At 39.2% G+C, this 25,627-nt stretch overlaps 1 protein-coding gene across 1 annotated transcript; it reads left to right on the top strand.

Moving 5' to 3' along the window:
- The first annotated feature begins 4,875 nt into the window (after nt 1-4,875).
- LOC124258802 lies at nt 4,876-22,722 on the top strand. Its single transcript, XM_046692895.1, has 6 exons — nt 4,876-4,894; nt 17,550-17,769; nt 18,210-18,237; nt 18,909-19,109; nt 20,531-20,649; nt 22,457-22,722. Exons 2-6 carry the CDS (start codon nt 17,566-17,568, stop codon nt 22,592-22,594), a joined length of 690 nt encoding a protein of 229 aa, XP_046548851.1. The 5' UTR covers nt 4,876-4,894; nt 17,550-17,565; the 3' UTR covers nt 22,595-22,722.
- The last annotated feature ends 2,905 nt before the right edge of the window (nt 22,723-25,627 follow it).

Here is a 25,627-nt window from a genome sequence, read left to right as displayed (position 1 = left end):
ATTATCCTAGCCATACAGTGTCGAGAACAAGTTTGCATTAATAAACATTGCAAGTACAGAGTCAGAAATGAGTTTTAATTCAAATTTGTGAATGGGTGTTTAAGAAATGCACTATATACACACATAAATCTGTGGTTGTTTCACAAGTGCAGTATATGCACATACGTCTATGCGTCAGATAGCTCGGCTCGTGGCGATGCCAGAACACTAATCGTTTTGAACCGTAGACCCAAGAACAGCGGAGCTACGGTCAGTTAAAGAGAGAACTATATCTTCTGTGGGAACTACTTAAAAGGTACACGACCCCCGCAACCCCGGCTGCATTTCACCGATCCGCTCTCGTGTCAAAAACGTGTTCTGCCTGCGTTTTGGACGCTTTCAAGCCCTTAAATACACACTTCAAACACCCGTAACTCCAAGAGTTAAAATGGACGCTCCAGCTGGCGTTCAAAGAAACGGTACAAGTAAAGGCAGCCACGTGTGTGTGTGTGTGTGTGTGTGTGTGTGTGTGTGTGTGTGTGTGTGTGTGTGTGTGTCTGAAGACCGACAGTATTGCCCAGTTTTAGTTGTAATTGTGATATTCTAGTTGTTTTACTGTCCTTCGTCGACAGGTTTTTATAATATACATATCTTCCATTTCAATGTCACGTATGTTCTCGTCACGATATGGCTGAAATATTGCCGATGTGACGTTAAATAATAACTCACTCACTCACTTTCGCTAATATCATTGGGTATGGTTTAATTTTACAAAACATCTATGATAATGACAGACTGTAAAGAAGAATTTACTTACATGCTTTATAATCTTCTACGATATCAGCGTTTTTGGCGATACATTTCTAGTGTATACTGAATATTTTAAGGAAAGTACTATTACGCTAGTCTGTGACTAACATAGAGCACATTCATAGCTTGGCACTTTGTTTCATCTAGATTTAATGCAACAAACAAACGTTATCATACGAACTTACATATAAAAATTGTATAATACATATTCCGTGTATAGACATAAAACAAAGAGTCTCGTGATAGGGCGTCATCAAATTTCCCGAATAGAACGTTCGGTATCTCAACTGTTCAATATAGTGGCTGATCATTTGTTATATGTGACCAATCGTTTAGATGGACATAGTAATATCTTTTAATATATTTGGTTCGCAACCTGTCATAAAATGACCATATTAGGAGGAAATGTAATTCATCTTCTATTTCGTTTAAATTAACAAGTGTACAAAATTTATTTTCTCTTTTTACATTCATATATCTGCCTCTTCCAATCAACAAATCATGAGAACATCTGAATTTTGCCAATGCTATTCTAAACCTTTTTATATTAACACAGGATAGATATGACTCAATGACTATGGCATTTTTAAACAATGAATAATACAGGCATTTATTTGATCAGGATATTCTTTCACGCCATGTTTGAATATACGTATCTTTTAGTTTTGTCGTTAAGGATTGTATGAATAACGTAGGTGATTCAACATATTAGGCATTCCATGTAATTCCGAAACCAATAGAATATAGAAAGTTTTTTACATTAGTTGCCCAGTTTATTTGTCCACTTTTATCGTATAACGAACATCATATTATAACAACTCTTGGGTAAGCGATTTAAAGGCATAATCAACAGTTTTAGCCAGTACTTAATAACTTTAATGCTTGTAAGAATGTGCATTGGATACCTACCGCATTCACCATAAATCACTGCGTTAGTAGTGTTAATTTTAACTCTGATAATTTTTTTGCAAGCATACAAATGGATGTTTTGAATTTCGTCAAATTTTGTTATTCCCCATATTTCGGCTCCATATGATAGAATTGGAATTACTTTGGCATCAAATATTTTAAAGAATGAAGAGTAGTTAATATTACCAAGTACACTCATCTGTTTCATAATGCAAATTAATGCTTTTTGTCCCTGTAACGCTGCATACTTTACATGCATCGTCCATGTCAGACCACTGGTGAAATATAATCCCAAATATTTATAAAAGCCCATACACTCCCACTTCATACCTTTATATAACCAGTTTTCTTTTTTAGACAATTTGCCTCCAGTTTTTAATACAACAATTTTTGACTTGTCATTATTTAAGAAGAAGGAAAATAGAAATGGGTTTTGTATACAGCCTTGTCTTACACCAAGTTGCAAGTCAAATGTTTCTGAGAAATTATGATTACTTTTAATACCGGCCTTAAATATAATACATTTGAATAATACTTTGTAGTATAACTACTGTCGTATATCCCTGTCTGAAGCCAGCTTGCGCTTCGCTGATCCTATCCTTTGAGTCTCCCCAGTTTACAAGTCTTTTATTTATTATAGAAGTGAAAGTTTCACTAAATATGCTCAGTAGTGTTATTGTTCTGTAGTTATTTGGATTATTTATGTTACCTTGCTTATGGACAGGGACTATTATGCCAATTGCCCAACATTTGGGGAACGTACCATTTTCTAATATCAAATTAAAGAGCAAATCTAAGTATGGAACGATGAGATCTGCTGAGTATTTAGAAAATTGTTTTATCAATTCCTGGTGATTTATTACATTTAAACTGTTTAAGGCTATCAAAGATTTCATCGCTAGTAATTGGATAATCAAGAACTACCTCGGTAAGTTCTGAATTCGGATCTTTTTTAGCTGATGGGTTTTCATTCTCGAAATTATCACATGTTACATCGTCATTTTCAGTGTGTAAAGAGCTAAAGAGTGTCCGAAAGTGTTCTAGCCAGTCATTCATTTCGATATTGTTTTGAGCTTCAAGTCTAGTATTCAGAGGTTTGAGTTCATACCAGAATTTTTTTAATCAGATATACTATTTTCTATTTCTCTCTGCTTCTCTTTTTCTTCGTTTTTTCTTACAAATTTAGTTTAAAAAAATTCTTAGAGCGCAATATTGATCATATGATTCTTTATCTTTCGATTTCCTAAACTTATTCAGAACTCTACATCGGTCTGATTTTAATCTTTCACATTCAGAGTCAAACCATTTGTTGTTGTTGTGGGAGGGCTAACTGTTTTCTCCATGCAAGAAGCAACCAAACAAGGTGTCTCGGCCATATAGCTTATACTACCATTAATATTAACGAAAGCACAATCAATCGATTTATCTAATAATTCTTGTATGTTATCTGACCAAATATTTTCTCTAAACTATTCTAATTTATTGTTATCACAAACATACTTAATCGACTATTTCCTACATTTGGTAGATGTGTTAGATTGCTCAGGGTGTACTGTTTTTAGTTTTTAATGTAATGGGAAGATGATCAGATTCAATTCTCGTTTGTATGCTAAAATCTAGAATATAGTCGAATATTGCTGATGCAGAAATTATGTAGTCAATAACAATAGTGTCAGTTCAACCTAAATACGTGAAGTCGTCAACTTCTGTGTCACTTCCACATCGACCATTAAGTATATGAATGTTAAAAACAGAGCACATATAGTCATAACTGTATACGTCAAATCTAACATTTCAGAGCGATCAGCCGTCTGGCACCCACATTCCATCTAAGGTCAAGGTCATTCGTGCAACCCGCGTAGTGTTTCACGTGACAGATTTGACGGGGTGTACGGTTCGTACAGCCTGGCAAATCCGCCTACATTGTGGTTTCGTATGCTTTGGCTATTAACCAATCAGAATTTGACAAGTTTATTTTAAGGGTAATAAACAATATTGCACATTAATAAAGATAGATCACAAAATCCTTTACTTAGCCTCAACTCATGACCCTCGTCTATCGCTAGCCATTTGATACCTACAGTGCTGTAAAAGGGTATGACACCGATAGAAAAGCTTAAATCAGTCATCATATTAAATTTCTGAAAATATATAGGCATGACCCCCCTGAAGATCGACAGGACTGGCTTATTTATAAATTGTTATGACATGCCGTTTACGTCCCTTAGGAAAAAACGCATTGCTCATTTCTGCCCTTATCTCTCCTTTTGTAAAGTCCTTTTTGACGTTTCCTATCTCCCTACCACTGAGACTGTAGTTAGGCCGGACGTAGTTTAACAGATATTTCATACTTTCTCATATAAACTTCATAAATTGTAGATATAAATGTGAAAAAAAAGAAGATTTTTTTTCTATTTCAGACATTACTTTTACGCCTTTCAGTACCTTTGCTACCGGAATGGACAGACATGAATATTTACCAAGCCACGATGATTGTCGTGGACGTAACGCTGACTGACTGACAATAAACAAGACACATTGTTGGGTCTATGCAATGTGGTCCTCTATTAGTAATAAGTAATAAGTGGGATATATACAGTGGACATTTGTTATACAGAATTTACCTTGTGAGTGGTATGCACGGTGTGTATCTGTTTTCTAGGCGTTATGGGGCGGTGGGGTAGCCTAGTGGTTTAAGAGCTCGATCGTCACGCCGAAGACACGGATTCGATTCTCCACATGGGAACAATGAGTGAAGTCCATTTCTGACGTCCCGGCCTCCGCCGTGATAATGCTGTAATGTTGCTAACATACGGCATAAAACCATACTCACTCACTTTGGGCATTGTTTAAAATAACAAGAACTCCAATTTGACAACCTAATGATAAAACCAGAGGTAGCGACAATATTTTCAAGATAATGCTTTTATCAAGCATGCGATTAACACATAAATAGAATTGCAAAGGAGGGCATTTGCAGTCAATATCATGAATGTATTTGTCTTATTGTCAGTGATTACGATGATAATCACATTCAAATCATGTAAACCTGTTACATTGTGAATGTGTAACGATCATAGAGACGATGCATAGAGATTATGCAATCTTCATTTTTACATAATTGAAACATGTATATATACACGTACGTGGGCCCACGTACATCTGTTATCACACAGCACTGCGTCAGACGTAATAGGTAAGTTAAATCAGTCTTTAATTTCGCTACGTATGTGACACCGACCTTTTGTATATTGGTTGGTTGTTGTTTAACGCTGCACTCGGCAATATTCTAGCTATATGGCGGCGTTCTGTAAATAGCCGAATCTGGACCAAACAATCCAGTGATCAACATACGAGCATCGATCTACGCAATTTGGATACGATGACAGTGTCAACTAAGTCAGCGAGCCTGACCACCCGATCCCGTTAGTCGCCTCTTACGACAAGCGTGGTTGTTGAAGACCAATTCTAATCCGGATCTTCACGGATTCATTTCTAATGAACAAGAATTATTGTCCTCCTGAGAGGGTACGTAAGTCCGAAAACTTTCAATGTCAATTTAGCTCAACCATACCCTTTATTCGTAGTATTTTTGTTCTTTTAAATTTCGGCTTAATTTGCATAGAATCTCCAGCGGCTGAAGGGATTGTGTAAATCCAGCTAGGGTCCATGCAGGTAGCAAAGGTACTGTAAGTCACCATGGTCCCTACTATGGTGATCTACCTTCAGTTGTTGGCGATTTATAATCTGTTTTCATATTGTATATTCCATGTCTCGTCACCATATGGCTGAAATATTGCCGATGTGACGTTAAATAATAACTCACTCACTCACTCTAATGATCCAGATATAAAACCACATGTATGCTACATATTGCTTACAAACGGAAGATCATTAGAGGGATACTAACATGACATACTCGACAGCGCATTGAACATCAGATCATTGTCTAAACTGTATTCTAGTTGTTTTACTGTCCTTAGTCGACAGGTTTTTATAATATACATATATTCCATTTCCATGTCAAATATGTTCTCGTCACCATATGGCTGAAATATTGCCGATGTGACGTTAAATATTAACTCATTCACCCATAGTACTTACAAACCGAAGATCATTAGAGGGATGCTAACATGACAAACTCGGCAGTGCACTGAACATCAGATCATTGTCTTGTACGAACTGCACAAAACAAATCAAGTCAATTTTTTATTATTCTTTTTACGTTTCGAGTTAGTGGTTGAGCTCAAGACACATTTAACTACACATATTCAGGTGAGCTAACTTTTACTGACGCACTGTCCGCTTATTTAGCACTACAACACAATGGATTCATACAACACATATCCCATTTGGTACGCAAGTCCCAAACCTTCCAAAGTCAATTTAAACTTACCAGGAATTAAACGTAGTATTTTTGAGATTTGAATTTTGGCTGAAATTTCCTACAATCGCCAGGGAGTGAAGAGATGGTATAATTCCAACTAGGGTCCATGCAGGTACCTTTCCTACCTGGACCAGACAATCCAGGGATCAACCTCCTCCAATAACCCGGCACGCCATGACACACCTTTCCAAAGTGACGTTCGTCCAAACTAACTCACTTGCTCCAAACCCATGTAACGTTAATTTGAAATGCGTCAGTACCCTTTCTATTCCAAGAATTTCAGAACTGTTTTAAATTGAATCACTAGTTGTATATCTGTGATACGCTAGTTGTTTTGCAGTCCTTCGTTGACAGGTTTATAATTATATTTTTAATCATTATAAATCTATCCTTGTTTTAGTCACGATATGGCTGAAATATTGCCAATGTGACTTAAAATCTGAACTCGCGCACTCACATATCCCATTTTCTTGTGCCCTGGGCATGATGTCCGTGCTGAAAGTACAAATAATTGTAACTAGTCCATTTATATTGCGCTAAAAAGACACAGTGTGGTCGTAGCGCAGGATTATTATAACCACAGATATCCAAACTGCCTGTGAGGTGCTGGAGGCTAAATAATCACGTGCACATGACTTAGCACACCGGGTACCCATTTTCTCCTGGGTGAACAGAGGCAATAATGAACAAACTTTCTTGCCTAAGGTGAGACCACATGCATCACATGCTTCATTGTGGGGCAGGACTGAAGTCCCAGAAACTCTCAGGTGTCAAGCTCCCAAACACGGTCACCCATCCACGTGACTTGACCCCTATGCACAGGACCACACACATTTAACAATAGCCGCCTATTGGTTCATACCCATAAAAACACACACCGAATCACAAGACGTCAACGTTACCGTAGTTTCTGTAAGATCGGTGAAATCTGACATGAAATCTGAAACAAAATTGACATTTTGTTGAATATACATTAACGAGTAGAAAATAATGGGATTGGAGAGACTGAATGAAATAGTGGCAACCATTGCAATATGGCCACCGAGAACCAAATCACAATACATACAACTAGTAGATCCTCAAATCTGAGGAACTCAACGGCTTCATCAAATAGTAACTGCAAAGGGTTTTGGTCAATTAAAACAATTGGCTATTTGTCTTATGTTAGATTTCATCCCTATGTGGCTGTAATATTGCCGATGCGATGTAAAATTAATTCACTCACTCATGTTAGAATTGCACAAATGATACATAAATTCACCACAACCAATCCAGCAATCGCAAACGCTATGAAATACACGATGCAAGTTTAGAAAGTAGTCAAATGAAACATATGTTATATTTGGGATTACACTTTCTTAGTAAAGTACAGATTCTAGTACATTTTGGTTTGAGTCCCATCCGGGATTGGAACCCACACCCTCAGAGTCAGGCACCTAATCGCCAGCACAAAAAGTCAGACGCCTAGCCCACTCAGCCACCGCGGCTTCCACACGTGTGAATTCCGTTTACTGTAAAACCAAACCCTGTATTATATTGTTCCACCTTCATTTCTGTATCATGTCCAAATCATGGAAAGCTTATAAACTACACTTAAATACGGATTTTATGTGCATTACTAGGGTATTAACACATGATACTTTTACCAATGTAACATTCACTGTTCTAAATTGCTTAATAGTTTCCATTAATTTGAAACTAACATGTTGTCAAATGCAAATGATATCCTGACACACAAACAACAGGGCTGCGGGAAGCTGGTCATCCGATTCCGATGCTTGCTGACCAAATGCATTTGGTCATATATTGTGTTGTGTGTCAAAATAGTATACAGAAATCTTGGACTATTTTGGGCAAAGCAGGATATTCCGTCGCTGCAGTAAAACTATCACTTTTCTCAAACTCGGAAGTCTTCCTTACTCAAGTGTGGTAACCATCAAGTGTTCATTAGTACTTCTCACCTGGCACATACCCAGAGGCCTAAGCACAGCCATAAGCACGTTCACAGGGGTTGCGAGTAACAGCAATGTCCACCTTGTGCTAAGAGCTTCCTTTCAAACACACTGTACCTAAGGTGATGCTGGTAACGCACGGTAAACAGAAATACAAAAGAGATACAAATATCAGTTCTTATGTTTTACACAGATGTGTACTGCTGCTACATTAACAGTATGAGCGACTTTTTCTGTGCACCGGAGAGTTGTTGCTTGCCTTGAAGCAGGGTGTGTTTAATCACACTAGTTATGTGGCGTTTCATTGAACTTGAACGGATTTAGATGTGTTTGCCCATTGTCCATTACGCTGAGAGCTTTTTCTCTGTCCCTCCTCCATTCGGACATATTTGACATGTTGATTTCGTTGCAATGTTGACGTTTAAAGTACATTTTACAGCGTGCGTATATTGGGTAGGGCTGAATATATAAAGCTATATAGTCTGTCAACCTAACTTTAGGGACTGCATAGTTTGCACATGCAGCTGTCTGCCACCTGTCAGATATTACATCAATTGAACCCATGCCCAGATTGAGTTGATCAAAAGAATCACGAAAAAATAAAGATATACACATGGAACTTAATTTAGCACCCCCTAACATATTTTAAGTTACTGACTTACCTAATGATAAATCTTGAATTGTAACGGTGACTATTATTTGAACTGTATTTCCTTTTAATATTGTTTAAGGGTTTTGCTAAATCAATCTTCAAAACACATCTCAATATCCAGTTGAAGCACACTACCCACGATTGTCTCAGAAAGCACTATTAACATCAATGCAGCTAACTGTATAAAAACTTAAAACTTCTTAATGATTTTACCAGTATCTGTTACAATGGCACGAAGGAGACTACCAGGAATAAGAATATGGCAAATTATTGGAATGCACGACACCGGAATGTCATGCAGGGCTATTGGACGACAGCTTGACATTCACCACACCATCATAAGTCGAAAACACCGTCAAACCAACAAGGTTATGGACTGACCAAGGGCAGGTCGACCCTCAAAGAAGAGACTGACTGACTGACTGAGTTTGGTTTTATGCCGCTTTTAGCAATATTCCAGCAATATGCCAGCAACATCACGGCGGGGGACACCAGAAATGAGCTTCACACATTGTACCCATGTGCGAATTCGAACCCGGGTCTTCGGCGTGACGAGCCAACGCTTTAACAACTAGGCTATCCCACCGCCCCTCAAAGAAGAGAGTTAAGGATAGTAGATAGTAATAACTGTAAAATAACTGATGGAAAAGAAAAAAGAAATGAACTTTATACATTAAGACATTATGCGCCGAGCAAACTGAAACTAACCATGAGATGGCCGAAAACATACTAAAAACAACAGATACTACGGAAATGAAAGAAGATTTATTCGATATACTTGAAGAAACCGCAATAGAATCCACACTAACAACGCTAATTGTACAAACATGTAACCCTGGTGTACTGAAATACACATTGGAAAAAGGGTTTGGATCGCGATGCGAGACGTCAGCCTTTCGCTACAAATGGCGTCCTGAAGCACCCCAACAGGTTCTGTGCAATGGGACTGTAAGAAAGGGGCAAGAAGGGTGACCAAACAACCAGCCGTGACCAATCTTCACAAGAGAGATCATTTGGAGTGGTGTTTACCCCGAAGTCATTAGAATTTGACGTCATTGAAGAAGGTGCATTGGTCAAATGTGAGTCATTTTTTATTGCACGTCACGGACGGGCGTCAGCGAGTCTAGGGGACCAAGAATAATGCCTATGAGCCTAATAACATCAGAGCATCAGTTCCTTACGGTGGTGGATCTCTCATGGTCTAGGGTTGTCTCTCCCATGATTATAAACTGGGCTTGGTAACTGTTCCTTTAAATCTCAATGGCGACCACGACATCCGGGACATTCTGGATCATATATAACATGAGTATATGGATGGCAACTTCTTGTTTATTGTATAACACAACGTTTCTGGGCTACTTCTTGCCCCTTCTTCAGGTAAAGATATGTAGAAAGCAAACTATATATACCAGATTTACAGGAAGCCAGATATGTACGTGTATATACAATCAATCACAGAGGACCGATGAAGAGCAGTTATAAAAACAATGATAATTAAAATATGGTAAAGAACGTTGACGCAAATGATGAGGCTAAAGATGTGGATACAGCAGACTGATATGCAGCCTTCTGTGCCTAAGGGAACAAGTAAGTTGCTTAGAGATTGTGCAGTATTGTAGAACACTGATCCACGTGAGCAAACAAGAATTCTTGTTTTTCCAGGGTTTTTGTGAATTTTAACAGTGGCACGAGCATAGGGAGATTGACAGTTGATAGGATTTAGCATATTGAATACAGAGTCACTTATTTTATTGTGATTTGTGGAGGGTCTCAGGGTTTTCTTGGGTTGTCGTTCTAACTTTGCCGTGGGATCTTTGGGGAGGATTTTGTAGGTTGAGGTGTCACTCCGACTGGTGTTGACCAGATTCAGGAAGTCGGGGGTGTCCATAACTACAGCTGCTTTGCCTTTGTCTGCTTCGGTGATGGTTATGGTTTTGTCGTTACGGAGTTCTTGGATGCAGTTGCTACATTGGACAGACATCACGCCCCTTTGATATAAGACTCAAAGAACACAAAACATCTGTTTTAAAAGGCGACCACGAATCTGCTCTTTCAGAGCATATAATCAACAACCCTACCCACTCTATTGACTGGAAACGGACTAGCATCTTGGCAACCAATGTTCACGATTGGCGAAAACGGAAAATACTAGAAGCCATCCACATTAGGAGATTGACCCAAGAGATAAATAGGGAACAAGGCGTATACTTCCCTAGTGCCTGGAACATCACAAAAGCCGAAACACACCCACATCTATTGTCATTCAATTAGCTGTATATCACTCTGCTGTGTTCACATCTCCTTATACTCGTTGGGTGTGTCAGTTGGCTTTACCTTATCCCATTATCATTGTTTTTATAACTTCTTTTTGATCTGGCCTCATTGATTGATTGCATATACATCATTATTCTACATCTCCGGCTTCCGGTAAATCTAATTGTCACTGAAAGAGGAAGTGTACACGAATAAACCACATTTATTCTTATGTGAATCAAAGTGAACTGTTTTAATTAGTTACTACCAATGTTTGAAAATATACGCTCATTTTCCTTACAATGAAAGTATAACCCTCAAAATAAGTGCTGAAATGTTATGCCAATATGAGGCCTTTGTTTACCGAGCTAAACAGGCCAGAGGTACCACCATTTGATTATGACGTAATTGGTGCCACTTGATTTTAAACTGGTCCCCTGTCTAGTCCCAAATGAAAAGATAATAATATTGAAAATAATCACGTGAAAAAACGTTTGTGAAAATACGAAAGAAGCATAAGAACAGAAGATGTAAGCAGTAGGACGGATTGTTCATGTGTATTTTCATTCATAACCTAACCTCAATGAAAATACCAAATATGTATAACAATGTTGACGTCCGTATGACATCACTGTCAGGAAGCAACTTTTTCAGAATGGAGTGTTCACTGACACGAGTATGCAGGAGTTTTCGAAGGAAATTTACGCAGTTTGAAGCAACGTACTGTATATGCATAAATGTGACATGTAAATGGTCAAAAGGCCGGTCCGAAAATTCTGTCAGTCTGCTGGTTGTTATTTTCTTTTTGTTTTCATTGTGACCAAGGGAAATAATCATAATTTAAGAGAAGTACCGTCATCGTTGTGCGTGAGTTTGCGTCAGTTATGGCGTCATGCTTTCAGAAACTATAATATATTCTTATAAATCTATAAAATCATTGGAATACACCTATTTTATTTAACTAGCGCTTGCTACGATACCTTTCCCATGTATGTTCTAAAACTAATGAGCAAGTGTATGCTACAAGTAGGCGAACGGATACACAGTGTGAAATCTGAGGTTGGCTTTGTTTACATTTCAAACAAGTGGTCCTTTCCCAGTGCAGCATCTTATATATTTCGTTAGATTTCACTGAAACCCTTCGTATTGGTGACAGAGTCCATTTGTGAGTTTATTTTAAACTGTATGAGGAATTCAGGGATCAATGTAAAGATGATGGTGTTGAATTATACAATTGATTTTTTTGGAAGAAACATAACTGATATACATGTGATGTGATTTTATAAACACTCTGTAATATGGCGGAAAATTCACTTTGAGGTTAATTGTGTTTGTGATGGCGTTCCCCAACGAAACCCTTCCTTGGCTTGGAGCATACGATATTTCTTATCGTAAAGCACAACACTTTGCCAAATATACTTGGATGAGTACCTAGCAATGTCCTGCATATACTTAAGAAACTATCAACATCATCATTGTCGAGTGACCTGGTCACGCAATAATCCTAAATTTGCATACATCCACATGTCCAATGATATCTTAGATAGGTTTGTAGATTTATTTCTTCATCGATGCTCACACCTCCTCCTAGATCGACTGTTTGTCTTGCCGTATCCAGTGAATTGACCCATAGAAAATTTGTGTAGTCTAAATGTTTGTTATTACCATTGGCGCCGCCATCTTGACGTCTTTGACCTTCACTTTGGTTGACCTCTCTGTTCACGTGATCGTCCTGTTCACGAGTCAGTTTCACCTTTAATATGTCAATTTCTTTTCTGAGTTCGGCTTTCTTGTCTTCTAACCTGCGTTGATGTAACTCTTCACTTAATCGTCTATATTCAGAATCAAAGTCATTTTCCTCCACGCCAGCCGGAGCTGTCATGGCGTCTGTCGACAAGGACACAGGGGACACTCGTGTAAGGCTTGATCTTCCTTGTTTCTGCGATACTGGACTTTTCAAAGCTTCCATCACGTCTTGCATCCGGTTACCAGCGGTCTTGCGCTTGGGTTTTACCTCCTGTATACTTTCTGCCATTATGTTTTTCCTTACCAATTGACTGATTTTTTCGTCACGATAGATCAAGCATGCCGCCATTCCAACCGCTAGGACGACAAAAATTAGGTCAAGGGAGATAACTCTAATTAACATAAAGAGCGATAACTTAAGGTCGTTGGCTTGCCGCTAAAATAAGGAACTAACATCATTAAAAACTATTTTAATAATAAAATATTACTTTATAAACACTCTGTAATATGGCGGAAAATTCACTTTGAGGTTAATTGTGTTTGCGTAGTTTCCAAAGCATTCTCCGCGATTCCTCGGTTCATAGACAATGTTTCAGAGCGAGCATTGGTGATTCGATCATAAAACAACAAAACTACCGCTGATCACAATGATACGTCTTTTTCTTTTAAATTCAATTCTCCCAGTAAAATTTGACGTTTGAATTAAGACATGCTATAAATTACGCAAAACGCAGTGAATGGTGATTTAGTAAAGTGTCAAAACTGGCGAGATTTACGATGCATGTAATTTTCAGTATATTTGATCTACAACGAGCGGATGATATCATAGAATTTCAAACAGAGTTCAAAACTGCAAATTGCATTTATCTGCGTGATGTATTTGGATATGGTATCGATATCAAAGTGAAGGTGGAAGAGGAGGGACATATCGTACGATATATGTAGGAATTGTAGTAACAATGCCGTAGAATGTCGGCACATTCAAAGGTGGCAAGCTAGATGTAGTGCATATATGTGGTAGTTTTTGTGAAAAAAGATACTTTTGGAAAGGCGACCGACTCAGCAGATTGAATATGTTGTACAATTTGGTTACTTATTAACACTTTTAGTACAATGTATACGTTTTTTCAAACTGCAATGTCATTACAGTATAGAACTGACCATATAGTGAGCTGACGGCCAGGCAACGGGTCGATTAAAACGGTAGCCTGCGCATCGAGACATAAGAACCACACCTGCACCACGAGAAATGGGTGTCATAAGGTCTAACGACGTTATTTGTTTATCGTTTTGGCACCAATGACGTCATTTCCAAGGAACATAAGCCATGGTGTGTTTATTGTGGACATAGAACTCTCGGTAAATGTTCAAAATATGAATTCATATAACACAAAAAAAAATTAGTTACTTCTGATATATGTACGGGTTTGGATATATAACTACTTGAAGACATTTTATGATGAAAAAGTGCAAGAAAAAAAAAGGTTAATTTTCGTGTACACTTGCCCTTTGAGTACCTGTATATCAGTCTGCTGTATCCACATCTTTTATCCTCATTATTTGTGTCAACTGTCTTTACCTTATCCAAATTATCATTGTTTGTATTACTGCTCTTGATCGGTCCTCTGTGATTGATTGCATACACATGTACATACCTGGCTTCCAGTAAATCTGGTATATATATAGAGAGAATACTACGCGAGGTCTCATTACATACGAATTATACGAAACGAGTGTCCTTCCTATGGTATCTGACCGAGTGAAAGCGAGGTCAGATAACAAAGGAAGGTCACGAGTTTCGTATAATTCGTATGTAATGAGACCGAGTGTGGTATTTTATTTATAACCCACGTCTTGCATGCATTAAATTGACAAAATAGCGTATTTTTGTTAATATTTAGGTCTCAAACCGAAACCGGTTTCATAAATAGGTGGCGGAAGAGTTTTGTACTGTAGTACAATATTTGCATGACGTCACACTGTAATGACGTCGCTGCCTTGGTAACCGACGTCACGATGCATGTCAGTTGTCATCGCCTCGTACAGCCTCCTACAGTAAACTAATCCGTAGCACCCCGTTTCTTGGTTTGCAGTTGCTTCATTCGGCTAACATCACTGGTGGAAACATTGCGTTTATGTTTTTCGACGGATATAATGTCTCAGTTCGACTAAAAATTAAACAGGGACACGGTAACGTTCGCGATGTTTACATTCCCACAATGCATTCAAGTTGTAGAATGAATGAATTCACGTGTTTGTTATGAATGAAAAAATAGTTACGTCAGAATGTGACCTAATTGAGAGGTCATCGGTTATCCAATCACATCGTTAGAATCTCAGGTCAAGTCATAACGAGACAGGTCAACGCGATACGACACACGTGTGACGTACGAGATTAGTATGCAACTACCCATACGTTGACCACGTGGGTAATAAATTTTGCTTTCTGCATATGTCTTTAATCACCTGAAAAAGGGGCAAGAAGTAGCCCAGAAACGTTGTGTTATACAATAAACAAGAAGTTGCCATCCATATACTCGTCTTATATATTCACCAACTTCTAAATGCCTCTCAAGAATCTCATTCTGGATCCTGTTCTTGTGCCACATTTTGATAACCACCCATTAGGCACTGGGTCTGTATTTATGGATGACCACCCGACCACATCGTTCCTGACTTGTGACAATGTTTCTCCAACAACAATGTAACCAAACTTCCATGGTCTGCTATGAGCCCGGATCTGAGCCCATTGGATTCTGTCTGGATCATTATTGGATGCGAGTGCAAGCACTGGATCCGCCTGTACAAGATTTGGCATGTTTGGAAGCAACTTTCCACCGGGAGTGGCAGCAGCTGCCTCTGGAGTGAATCCGGAGACTCACGACAAGCATGATGAGGAGGGTCAAAGCAGTCATACGAGCACATTTTTCATGTGAACATTTTCAGACTGAGATACACTCCCCGCTCCCATCTTGGAACTCTGCAGTCCTGTAGTTGTACAGGGATACACTTTGTTGACAAAACATCGTTGACGTTTTCATGTTATTTTGTAAATTAAAATATTGCAAATTTTCATGATTTTGTTGTTTTTGTTTAGTCCAACATGTAAACTTTCAGCAAACAATGGAGTTTTAGCTTTCCAGTATACATACTTATGGTAATGGTTGCTCAGTTTCATAACAATATGAAAATATCGAGGGTGTTGAATCAAGTTTCATGTGTATAGTTATATAAGTAACCTTTTGAATAGGCGATGACCGTGATATTAATAATAGGTTCCTGAGATCACGGAGAAACATGAAGGTACATGTGAACACTTTTACACTGAAACGAATAACCCCCCAAAATACTTGCAAAATATGCAGTCCCTAAAGGTAGGTTGACAGAATATATAGATTTATATATTCAGCCCTACCCAATAAATGCACACTGTAAAATGTACTTTAAACGTCAACAATGCAACGAAATCAACATGTCAAATGTCCGAATTGAGGAGGGACAGAGTAAAACTCTCAGCGTAATAGACAATGCGCAAACACATCTAAATCCGTTCAAGTTCAATGAAACGCCACATAACTAGTGTGATTAAACACACCCTGCTTCAAGGCAAGCAACAACTCTCCGGTGCACAGAAAAAGTCGCTCATACTGTTAATGTGTAAAACATAAGAACTGATATTAGTATCTCCTTTGTATTTCTGTTTACCGACAATTTCTGTTTACCGACTAACGCAGGGCAGTATGTGTTACCAGCATCATTCATTGCACGTTACCGACATCCAGACTTTGAGTTACCGACATCCTCGAACGATTCTAAAAATGCTTTGTCTTCAACACATACACATTAATAAGCAAATTCAGTGTATTCAATGTATTCGCACCATCAAAGTTTATCAGTGTGCTAAATAATGTTGATTGTTTACACGTGGAAGACTGCTAATTCGAGGGGAATAATCGCCAAGCGATCTTGTCTGCCGCCATGTTGTGATGCTGGTAACGTTGTACTAATCAATTGTGGTTCTGTGACGAAAACGGCAACAGCCATTTACAAAATCCTTTCTTGGTACCCCAGTAGTCAGGTTCCCCATCATTAAAACCCATTGGTGTAACGGAAGCTCAAACACGATCCGCTTTCAGAATACATGGTAAATGTCCACATGTCCGCCTGTAGAAACGTGTCCTGTCAACATATTGGTAAAAACAAGTTTCTCATCGGCGATTAATTGTCTGCTCAACTACGGAAGTATCATGCACACGGATGTCGTAGACTAAAGACGTTCTCGAACTGTTTTCGCAGATACATCTCTGTTGCCAAACAAAACGGGCAGTAGTGTTTGCCCCCACAGCTCTTTACCTGTCATTTTGCTTGAGTGAGTTTAGTTTTACGCCGCACTCAGCAATATTCAAGCTAAATGGCGGCGGTCTGTAAATAATCGAGTCTGGACCAGTGATCAAGAGCATGAGCATCGATCTGCGCAATTGGGAACCGATGACATGTGTCAACCAAGCCAGCGAGCCTGACCACCAGATCCCGTTAGTCGTCTCTTACGACAAACATGGGTTGCTGAAGGTACATTCTAACCCGGACGTTCACGGATGCTTGTATCGTATCAAAATTATTCCAGTACGAACGCAGTTCCTTACCTCTGCACTTCTTACGACTGGATAAAACTAAGATGATAAGCATCTGGTTGTCGGGCCTTGTAATGTAAACATTGCACGTGTTGTTTCTCGAATATGTCACTTTAGTGCAATTCGAACACCAACTGCTTGCCTGAGCTTCTTCGTCCATTTTAACATGAGGTTTACATTTAAAAAATCCTGAACATACTTGCCTTTAACAACGTGATTTTTGTCAACAGGAAAAGACTTGCACCAATGATGCGTTTCGTCATCGGTCTGATTACCCTGTCTTGCCTTTCCTTGTCGGTTCTCAGCGATGCTGATGATCGAGAAGCCCTTATATACAAAGTGGACATTGTTCTGCCCCCTAAGGAGGGGAGGAATGAGAAAAAGGATATACTACGCATTCGGAAGACATTGAAACAATTATCTGGCATCCGTGTTCTGTTTTCCTTTAAGGTTTGTACAGTTATTGAAATGTTTAGTGTACTTCTCATCATCAGTGAATAAATGCAATCAGTTTGTTTCTCCCTTATACTATCAAAAAGACCTTGACGAGGTTGCAACTACATTTGTTTAGACAATGGATTTGTCTTCTGTATCTTCCTTATGTTTACCTTTCTTGAGGACGTATAATACTGGATTCATTGTATACAGTGATGGAGAAATTGAATATTGATCTAAATCGGAGGGGAAATGACTGCTAGAGAGTTGTAGTCATTTCTCCTTTCACATTTGCTTGGTCATGGTATTTTTGACATTGATTCTATATATATCAATCTAACTATTAAACATAAGAGTGAGTTGTTTGTTCAAGCGGTTATTCCAGCATAAGGGTATGCCTACTTGAACATTATTGAAAATATCAAGTTGTTTACAAAAAATCTATTTTTCAACAGGAGCTCGGGAATCCACTGGTTATTCTTGGTAAGTCCACAAATTGTCATCCTATATGACAGCACATGCTCATCCTTTCACCGATTTTAACTGATTCTCAATGATTCATTATAATACATTTTCACAACCATGTTTTTGGCACCCTTTGAATCTTGTTTTGGCTTGAAATCGAGAGAGCTTTTCCTTTGTGTTGATGGTTTATGTGAAAACTTTTCTTCAATACATTTCGATACAAGCAAATGTATACTCGTGTCGTGATATATGACTGTCAGTAATAATGAAATTTCCCTTTTATTGAATTAACCATATGCTACAATGTATCATTTTGATACTTATTCTAATGCAGTTGAGAGTTACAGTTTATTAATATGGTTTCAATTTCCTACTTTAATTGCTTACAAAGGAAACAAGATAAAACGTAGAGATACCCAAATGATATTGTGATTTGTGACAGCAATATCTGTTTTCCGCATATTGCATTGATAATTATTTACAGAAGATGGTGGGATTATAGCAAGACAAATGTATTAGTTGACACCGGCAATGTTACTGTAATTTGTTTGAGAAAAGGTTTGTTTTGGTTATCAAAACTTCAGGTGAGAATATCACATAAATTGTTCTACGATAGGTATGATCCTCCAAACAATTATTCTTGGAAAATCTGTGTTGTGTTAAGTACGTTTATGTTTTACGTGTTTCAGTTCTTGACGTTGAGAAAGCATGTGCATGGTCCCAGCTGACAGGGTTTCTATCACGGCGGGGATATGAGTTCAGCACGAAATCCCTCTACCACATCAGCGACTTCGCCAGGGGGCTCGGTGTCAACAATTCCGATGATCTCTGGGCAACGTCTTTCGATAGTGAATACATTGTGATTGACAGTGTGAATCTTCATGTCAATGGTAAACACTGTCGTAAGAGAAGCGCATGCGTCTACGTTTCTACATTACAGATTTTTTTAATCTGTTGTATATGTGAAGTTTTTTATGTACCTTCAAGTGATAGTTAAAGTCCGATTAAGCGTCTTAACGTGAAGGCCGATACTTCCCTGTTGTTTAGAAAGTATTCAAGAAATAATCTGCGGCCAGTGACTACAGATTATTGAAATGTCTAGGGTTTGGACCCTTAAAGACCCTTAACTTGTAATCCAGGTGTGCTTGTTTTTTCTACAACAATATAAGACCTCAAAAGGATTTCTGCGTTGATAGAGACAAATGCTTATCCATTCGTCGCTATTGACCAAAGAAAGTTTCATACTGAAACTGTTAACATCGTTTCAAGTCATTTTTCACCGAAGGTCAATGCATTCGCATACATCTGACGTCGGTTCAAGAGGATCAACGTAAACTAAGAGTCACGGGTCACAGTTAAACTTCTTCCGTCTTTCCTTTAACGGTGTCGGCCCACGACAAAAAAGGGTGATAGCTGAAATATTTCCAAGGTCAGGATACTGTGTAATGTTATGCAATTAGCTTCATCTTCAATTCAATCCGTACTATCCATGTAGACATGTTGGTGCTTCCGGTTGAACCGCTGACTTTTGGAGGTCAGTTTCTATAATGTTCATGATTTGTTTGTCAGTTATGCCTAATGGAGACTGTTCAGAAAATATTCGATAGTGTCCTTCTCCGTCCTGTAGTCCATTTTTTGCAAGTATTCAGGTACTGTTGTAGACACAGCAAAAGGGTTTGTTCAATTTTGTACACGACGTTCCTTTACTTCCTTTCATCATGGTTATACACCGCAGTTTTATTGCTTGTCTTCCTCCATGTTGTGGGTTGTCGGAAATGTGTAAACCCATAAAACTGTCTACATCGCTTCGTCATCTTCACCGCAGATATTCTATTTTTACTGTCCATTTTTTACTAGTTTGTATATGGTTTGAGATTCTATAATAATATAAAGCTTTAAAAGGCACGATATGGCGGAATATTGCCAATGTGACTTTATTTGTAAATTCACTCACTTTGTACATGGAACACTGAAAAGCGTTTTTTACACCAGATGTTCGGGAAAAGCATGTGTAGTCCTGGATGTAGCACCTGTCATTCGCACAACTGGGAACATTACATTTAATAATGACTTATTACCAATACAGATTATGCGAGACATTCGTATGACCTTTAGTTGAGCATTCAAGCAAACGTCGAAGGAGCCTCTTGGAAAAAAATCTTGAAAGATGTTTTGGGGACTTTCGGCCTAAGAGAAATTCACTAAAAGCTTGAGCTGTTGCTCCACGAAAAGAGAAAGCTTGAAAAAGGAACGTGGAAGTTATACGTCTTGTACAGGTACAGATCTCAATGTTCACCACTACTACTTCCAGGCCTGTCAACACTGGAGTACTACCAGATGATGAAGTGGACAGTTGAGAAAACTATAACCACCGCCAAATCCGGCCAGCAAATGACATGTTTTAAAACTCTCGCAGCGAATCCGGTGGAAGTAAGTATCTTCAGATTGAATTGTTTCATTACGACACACCAACACATATAAATGTTCAACTATTTATTGGAGCAATTTTTAGAATTCTACAGGTAAATAGCATACAGCAATCTGTATTATACTAGACCACAGGCTTCATATTTTTACGCACATGTGAAACGCAGGACTCACCCAGTGTGCATTTTGTTGCCGCTCGTATATATACACCGTAAATTATTACCCACGTGATCAACGTATGGCATACTAATCTCGTACGTTACACGAATGTCGTATTGCGTTGACCTGTGCTGTAACGACTAGACCTCAGATTCTAACAATTCGATAGGATAACCGATTAGTTTTACGCCGCACTCAGCAATATTCCAGCTATGTAGTGGCGGTCTGTAAATAATCGAGTCTGGACCAGACAATCCAGTGATCAACAACATGAGCATCGATCTACGCAATTGGGAATCGATGACATGTGTCAACCAAGTCAGCGAGACTGACCACCCGATCCCGTTAGACAAGCATGGGTTACTGAAGGCCAATATTATAGCCCGGGCCTTCACGGGTTACCTCGCTAAAGATTTGATTGGATGACAAAATTCTTTCTCAACTTCTTAATGAAACCAGTTTCGGATCGAAAGTGGAACAGTAGCAAAGATACACTATTTTGCCAATTTTATGCAGGTTAGACGTGGGTAATGAATAAAATAGCAGGATTGGTCTCATTAAATACGAAATATACAAAACTCGTTTTGTAAGTTCGTATGTAATGAATCCTCTGGTAGTATTCTCTATGTATGCATCACGTTACAGTTGAGGTAACTATGATGGACAAGTCTTCAGCTGACATCTTCAAGAGGATCATGTTCCTTATTTAACTCTACACTAAACAATATTCCAGGTGTAGGACACCTCTCTGTAGTCAGTCGAGTTTGGACCAGACGTTCCAGTCGTTGACATCATGATCATCGATCTACGCACTTGTTGTACAATGACATGCATAAACCACCCGTGAAGATACGAGTTAGAATTGGTCTTCAGCAACCCATGTTTATCATAAGAAGCGACTAACGGGATCGATTGCACATACTCGCTGACTTGGTTGACAAGTATCATCGTATCCCAGTTGTGTAGATCGATGCTCATGTTGTTGATCACTGGATTGTTTCGTCCAGACTCGATGAATAACCTACATATATTGAGGATATTATATGAGTGCCCATGTCATACTATGTTTACGACACGAGTACCTAAATGTTGGTATTTCCCGAGGGAGAGCGAGGGATATACCGATGTTTAGGCACGAGTGTCGTAAACATAGTATGACATGGGCATGAATATAATATTCCATTTATTACTGAAATCGTTAACCTGAGGAAAATACAACAACCTGCTTTCAAACATAAGCTGGCTACCAGCCGTCGCCGCATGTAGAACGCAACGTCAGAGAAGAAACGTGACGTCATGCCATTGTTCATGACGTCACGGCACCATGACAAAGTGATATTTTGCCCTAGGGCATCGTATGAAAAATATGAACCCCGATATGCTCGCCCTCGTAGGTAATAAAATGGAATTTGGCTGAGTGCGGGGTTAAACAACCCTCAAACAAACTTAATGACACAAGGATGTAAAACATTTCCACAGCAAACAGGACTATTATGTGGCAGTGATAGCATTGTTTTCTCGTATGGCACGGTTAAAACGTGTTGTGTTCTTAAAAACCTTTGCTAAAAAAATTGTTCCATATTTCGGACGCCGTGAATAAACTAAATGTGAATTATCTTTTGTCAAATGTACTTTTTTTGTACCATTACAGCTGTTCTATATCGGGCCAGTTAGGCAATCTACGATAGAGTACTATGAACAATATATGCATGGACCTCGACGCTATCAGAATGAAGTTAAACGAATGAAAAACCTTGACGACTGCAAAGGAGTGAGCAAAACGGACTAAATGGTGATCAAACAACATGTCCAAGTCATTGTTATGATTTAACATGTCGTACAGTAATGTGAACATATGAATAGTATTGTTCTCATATACGATACCACAAATTTGACTGAATAAATGTATTCATTCCATGTAATAGTTATTAATGTTAAGTGTATATGAAGCGTAACAGATGTCCATGAATAAAACTTACATGTACGTGTTCTTAGTGTGGGCGCACCCGTGAAGAGCCACCAACTCGTGGTGGGTGCTGGGTAACGCTAAGAGCTCTTCTAAAGGCAGGATATTGTAAGATCAATGTTGACACGTACATTCCGAACCCTCTAAGGTGTTTCAATTGGCAAAAGTTCGGTAATGGCATAAATACTTGTACATTGTCTGTTGTATGTGCTCACTGTGGTGAAAAGACACATACAACAGAAGATTGTGACAGTAATGTAAAAAAATGTACCAACTGTGAAGGTGATCACCCATCTTACCCTAAAAACTGTCCTGTTTGGAAACATCAAATGGAGATCAATAAAGTAAAATCCATCCAAACCATCAGTTTTGCAGATGCCAAAAAACTAGTGCAAACCTCAGAACATAAGGAAAGCTATGCTTCCATAACCAGACGTCTGTCAGAAGCAAACACTAGAATCACAAGGTCATCTGCATGCTGTCAGACAAACTTGACCTGGGTTAAAACGGATATCCTCTGATATTCTCACCTGCAATATCTACACAAACAATAGAATCACGTACGTGACTTTGTCTAGGGTCCTTCAGAACTTTTCCTGCTGACAGTGTCTACGTCGAGGCAGATGAACCATCTCTAACACAACGACGTATACAAGTATCTTTACAATATACTACAAACCTATACTCTAACAAAGCTAACCCTGCATTTAATTGTGTCTTCGATCCCCTCTATGAGAGCAACCTCCTCGTGGTGGGTGCTGGGTTACGCCAATGGCTCTTCGCCCCCGTGTGGACCCGGGGTGGAATAGGTCCACATCACCCCATTGCTGGTTGTAAGAGGCGACCAAATTGGGCAATCCGTTTGCCGTAGGTTGCGTCACTGACCTCCAAAAGTCAGCGGTTCAACCGGAAGCACCAACATGTCTACATGGATAGTACGGATTGAATTGAAGATGAAGCTAATTGCATAACATTACACAGTATCCTGACCTTGGAAATATTTCAGCTATCACCCTTTTTTGTCGTGGGCCGACACCGTTAAAGGAAAGACGGAAGAAGTTTAACTGTGACCCGTGACTCTTAGTTTACGTTGATCCTCTTGAACCGACGTCAGATGTATGCGAATGCATTGACCTTCGGTGAAAAATGACTTGAAACGATGTTAACAGTTTCAGTATGAAACTTTCTTTGGTCAATAGCGACGAATGGATAAGCATTTGTCTCTATCATGTTAAAAATGTTCACTGATATTCTGCCAAAACAAATTAGCCTTGCAGACCCATGCACAGAAGGCGGTGGCTCGTGGGCCAATCTGGTGATGCTGACCTCCGATTTCTGTACGTCTCAAATTGATTGTCATGGGCCGAACAATCCTGCCCTGTAATCTGGTAGACAGCTACATCATTTCATGTCAAATTCGCTGGAGTATAACACCCCCTTATGCCCGGTCCTTGCAGCTTGGAGATCTGCTGCGATATAAGATCGTCCCTGTTGACACTCCATGGTGGGTGGGGAGAGGGGTTGCCGAACCACATTCCTTACGACATGGCTTCCCAATACCCAGGTTCAAAACTAAGACATATGGATTCTGACAATTCCTGGTCTGACGAGAGTACGCCCATTCGACCCGATTACTGGCCACGTTGTTAGATCATCGAAGCTTGTGACTGAACCCATTTGCAGTCTCCAAGGGTATAGCTGGTATCTGCGGAGAGGTTGCCAATGTCATAAAGCTCCGGTCCAGTTCTCTACTAGTAGAATGTGCTCGGAGACAGCAATCCTTTAATCTACTGAAATTACAAGAGTTTGTCAATGTAAAGGTTGCTGCCTCTGCGCACAAAACACTGAACATGTGTAGAGGCATTGTACGGGACAGAGCTCGGTGCCTGTCTGACATGACTGAGGAACAAATTTTCCAGGAACTTTCCCAGCAGTCTGTCACAGCTGTGAAGAGATTCACTATCAGGAAGGACGGTGTGGTTCAAACCACAAACACCTACCTCTTTACGTTCGCCCGATGGAAGATTCCTGAAACTATTAGAGCCGGTTATTGCAGCATTGGTGTGGAGGTGTATGTACCTAATCCTCTCCGGTGCTACAACTGCCAAAAAAATTGGACATGGATCCAAGTCCTGTCCTTCTCCTGCTGTTTGTTACCGCTCTGGTGACAAGCATGAGAGCAATGACTGTACTATGGAAGTCAAGTGTCCAAACTGCGGTGGTAACCATATGGCTTCCTCCTAATCTTTTCCCGAGTGTCAACGCGCATCAGAGATAATAATTATAAAGACAACGTCTCTTTTCATGAAGCTAAGAAGAGGGTTGCAAGTTTAACTGTAGCCCCTCAACCATCACCTTCTCTTCTGCTGTCTCCCTTCCTTCTATCACTACTGCAACTATCTCATGTCAGACCGATCTGACATGGGTCATGTCTTCTCAGCCAACTCAACTCAACTCAGATCTGCTCATCTCAGCCACTCCATCTCCAAAGCCAAAAGTCAAAACTTCTGAATCACAAACACCAGAACAAATGCCAAAACCAGAAACAGAAACTGCTCGCCAAAAAAGGGGAAAAAGAAGCTATAGAGCCTAAAGCAGCTTGAGCAACTGCCAAACACAAAACCAAAGGCCACTTCTCCTTCAGAGGTCCCCATGGAGGTCCATAACTACTTTGGCCCTCTGGATATGGAGGTCACTCCATCTCCATCTGACACCAATAGGAGTTCATCAAACGCTTTTTCACGTTCACGTGACATGTAACCAGTGGAAGCACCATGAATTCACAAAACATGATTCAATGGAATTTCAGAGGACTTAAGAATAATTATAACAAATTACAGTTATTGATTCAAGACT

This window comes from Haliotis rubra, unplaced genomic scaffold (assembly GCF_003918875.1).
Source record: "Haliotis rubra isolate DU_JTF1 unplaced genomic scaffold, ASM391887v1 Scf1177, whole genome shotgun sequence".
NCBI lineage: Eukaryota > Metazoa > Mollusca > Gastropoda > Lepetellida > Haliotidae > Haliotis > Haliotis rubra.
Note: the sequence above shows the minus strand (reverse complement) of the source record. Positions and strands in the feature narration are given on the sequence as shown.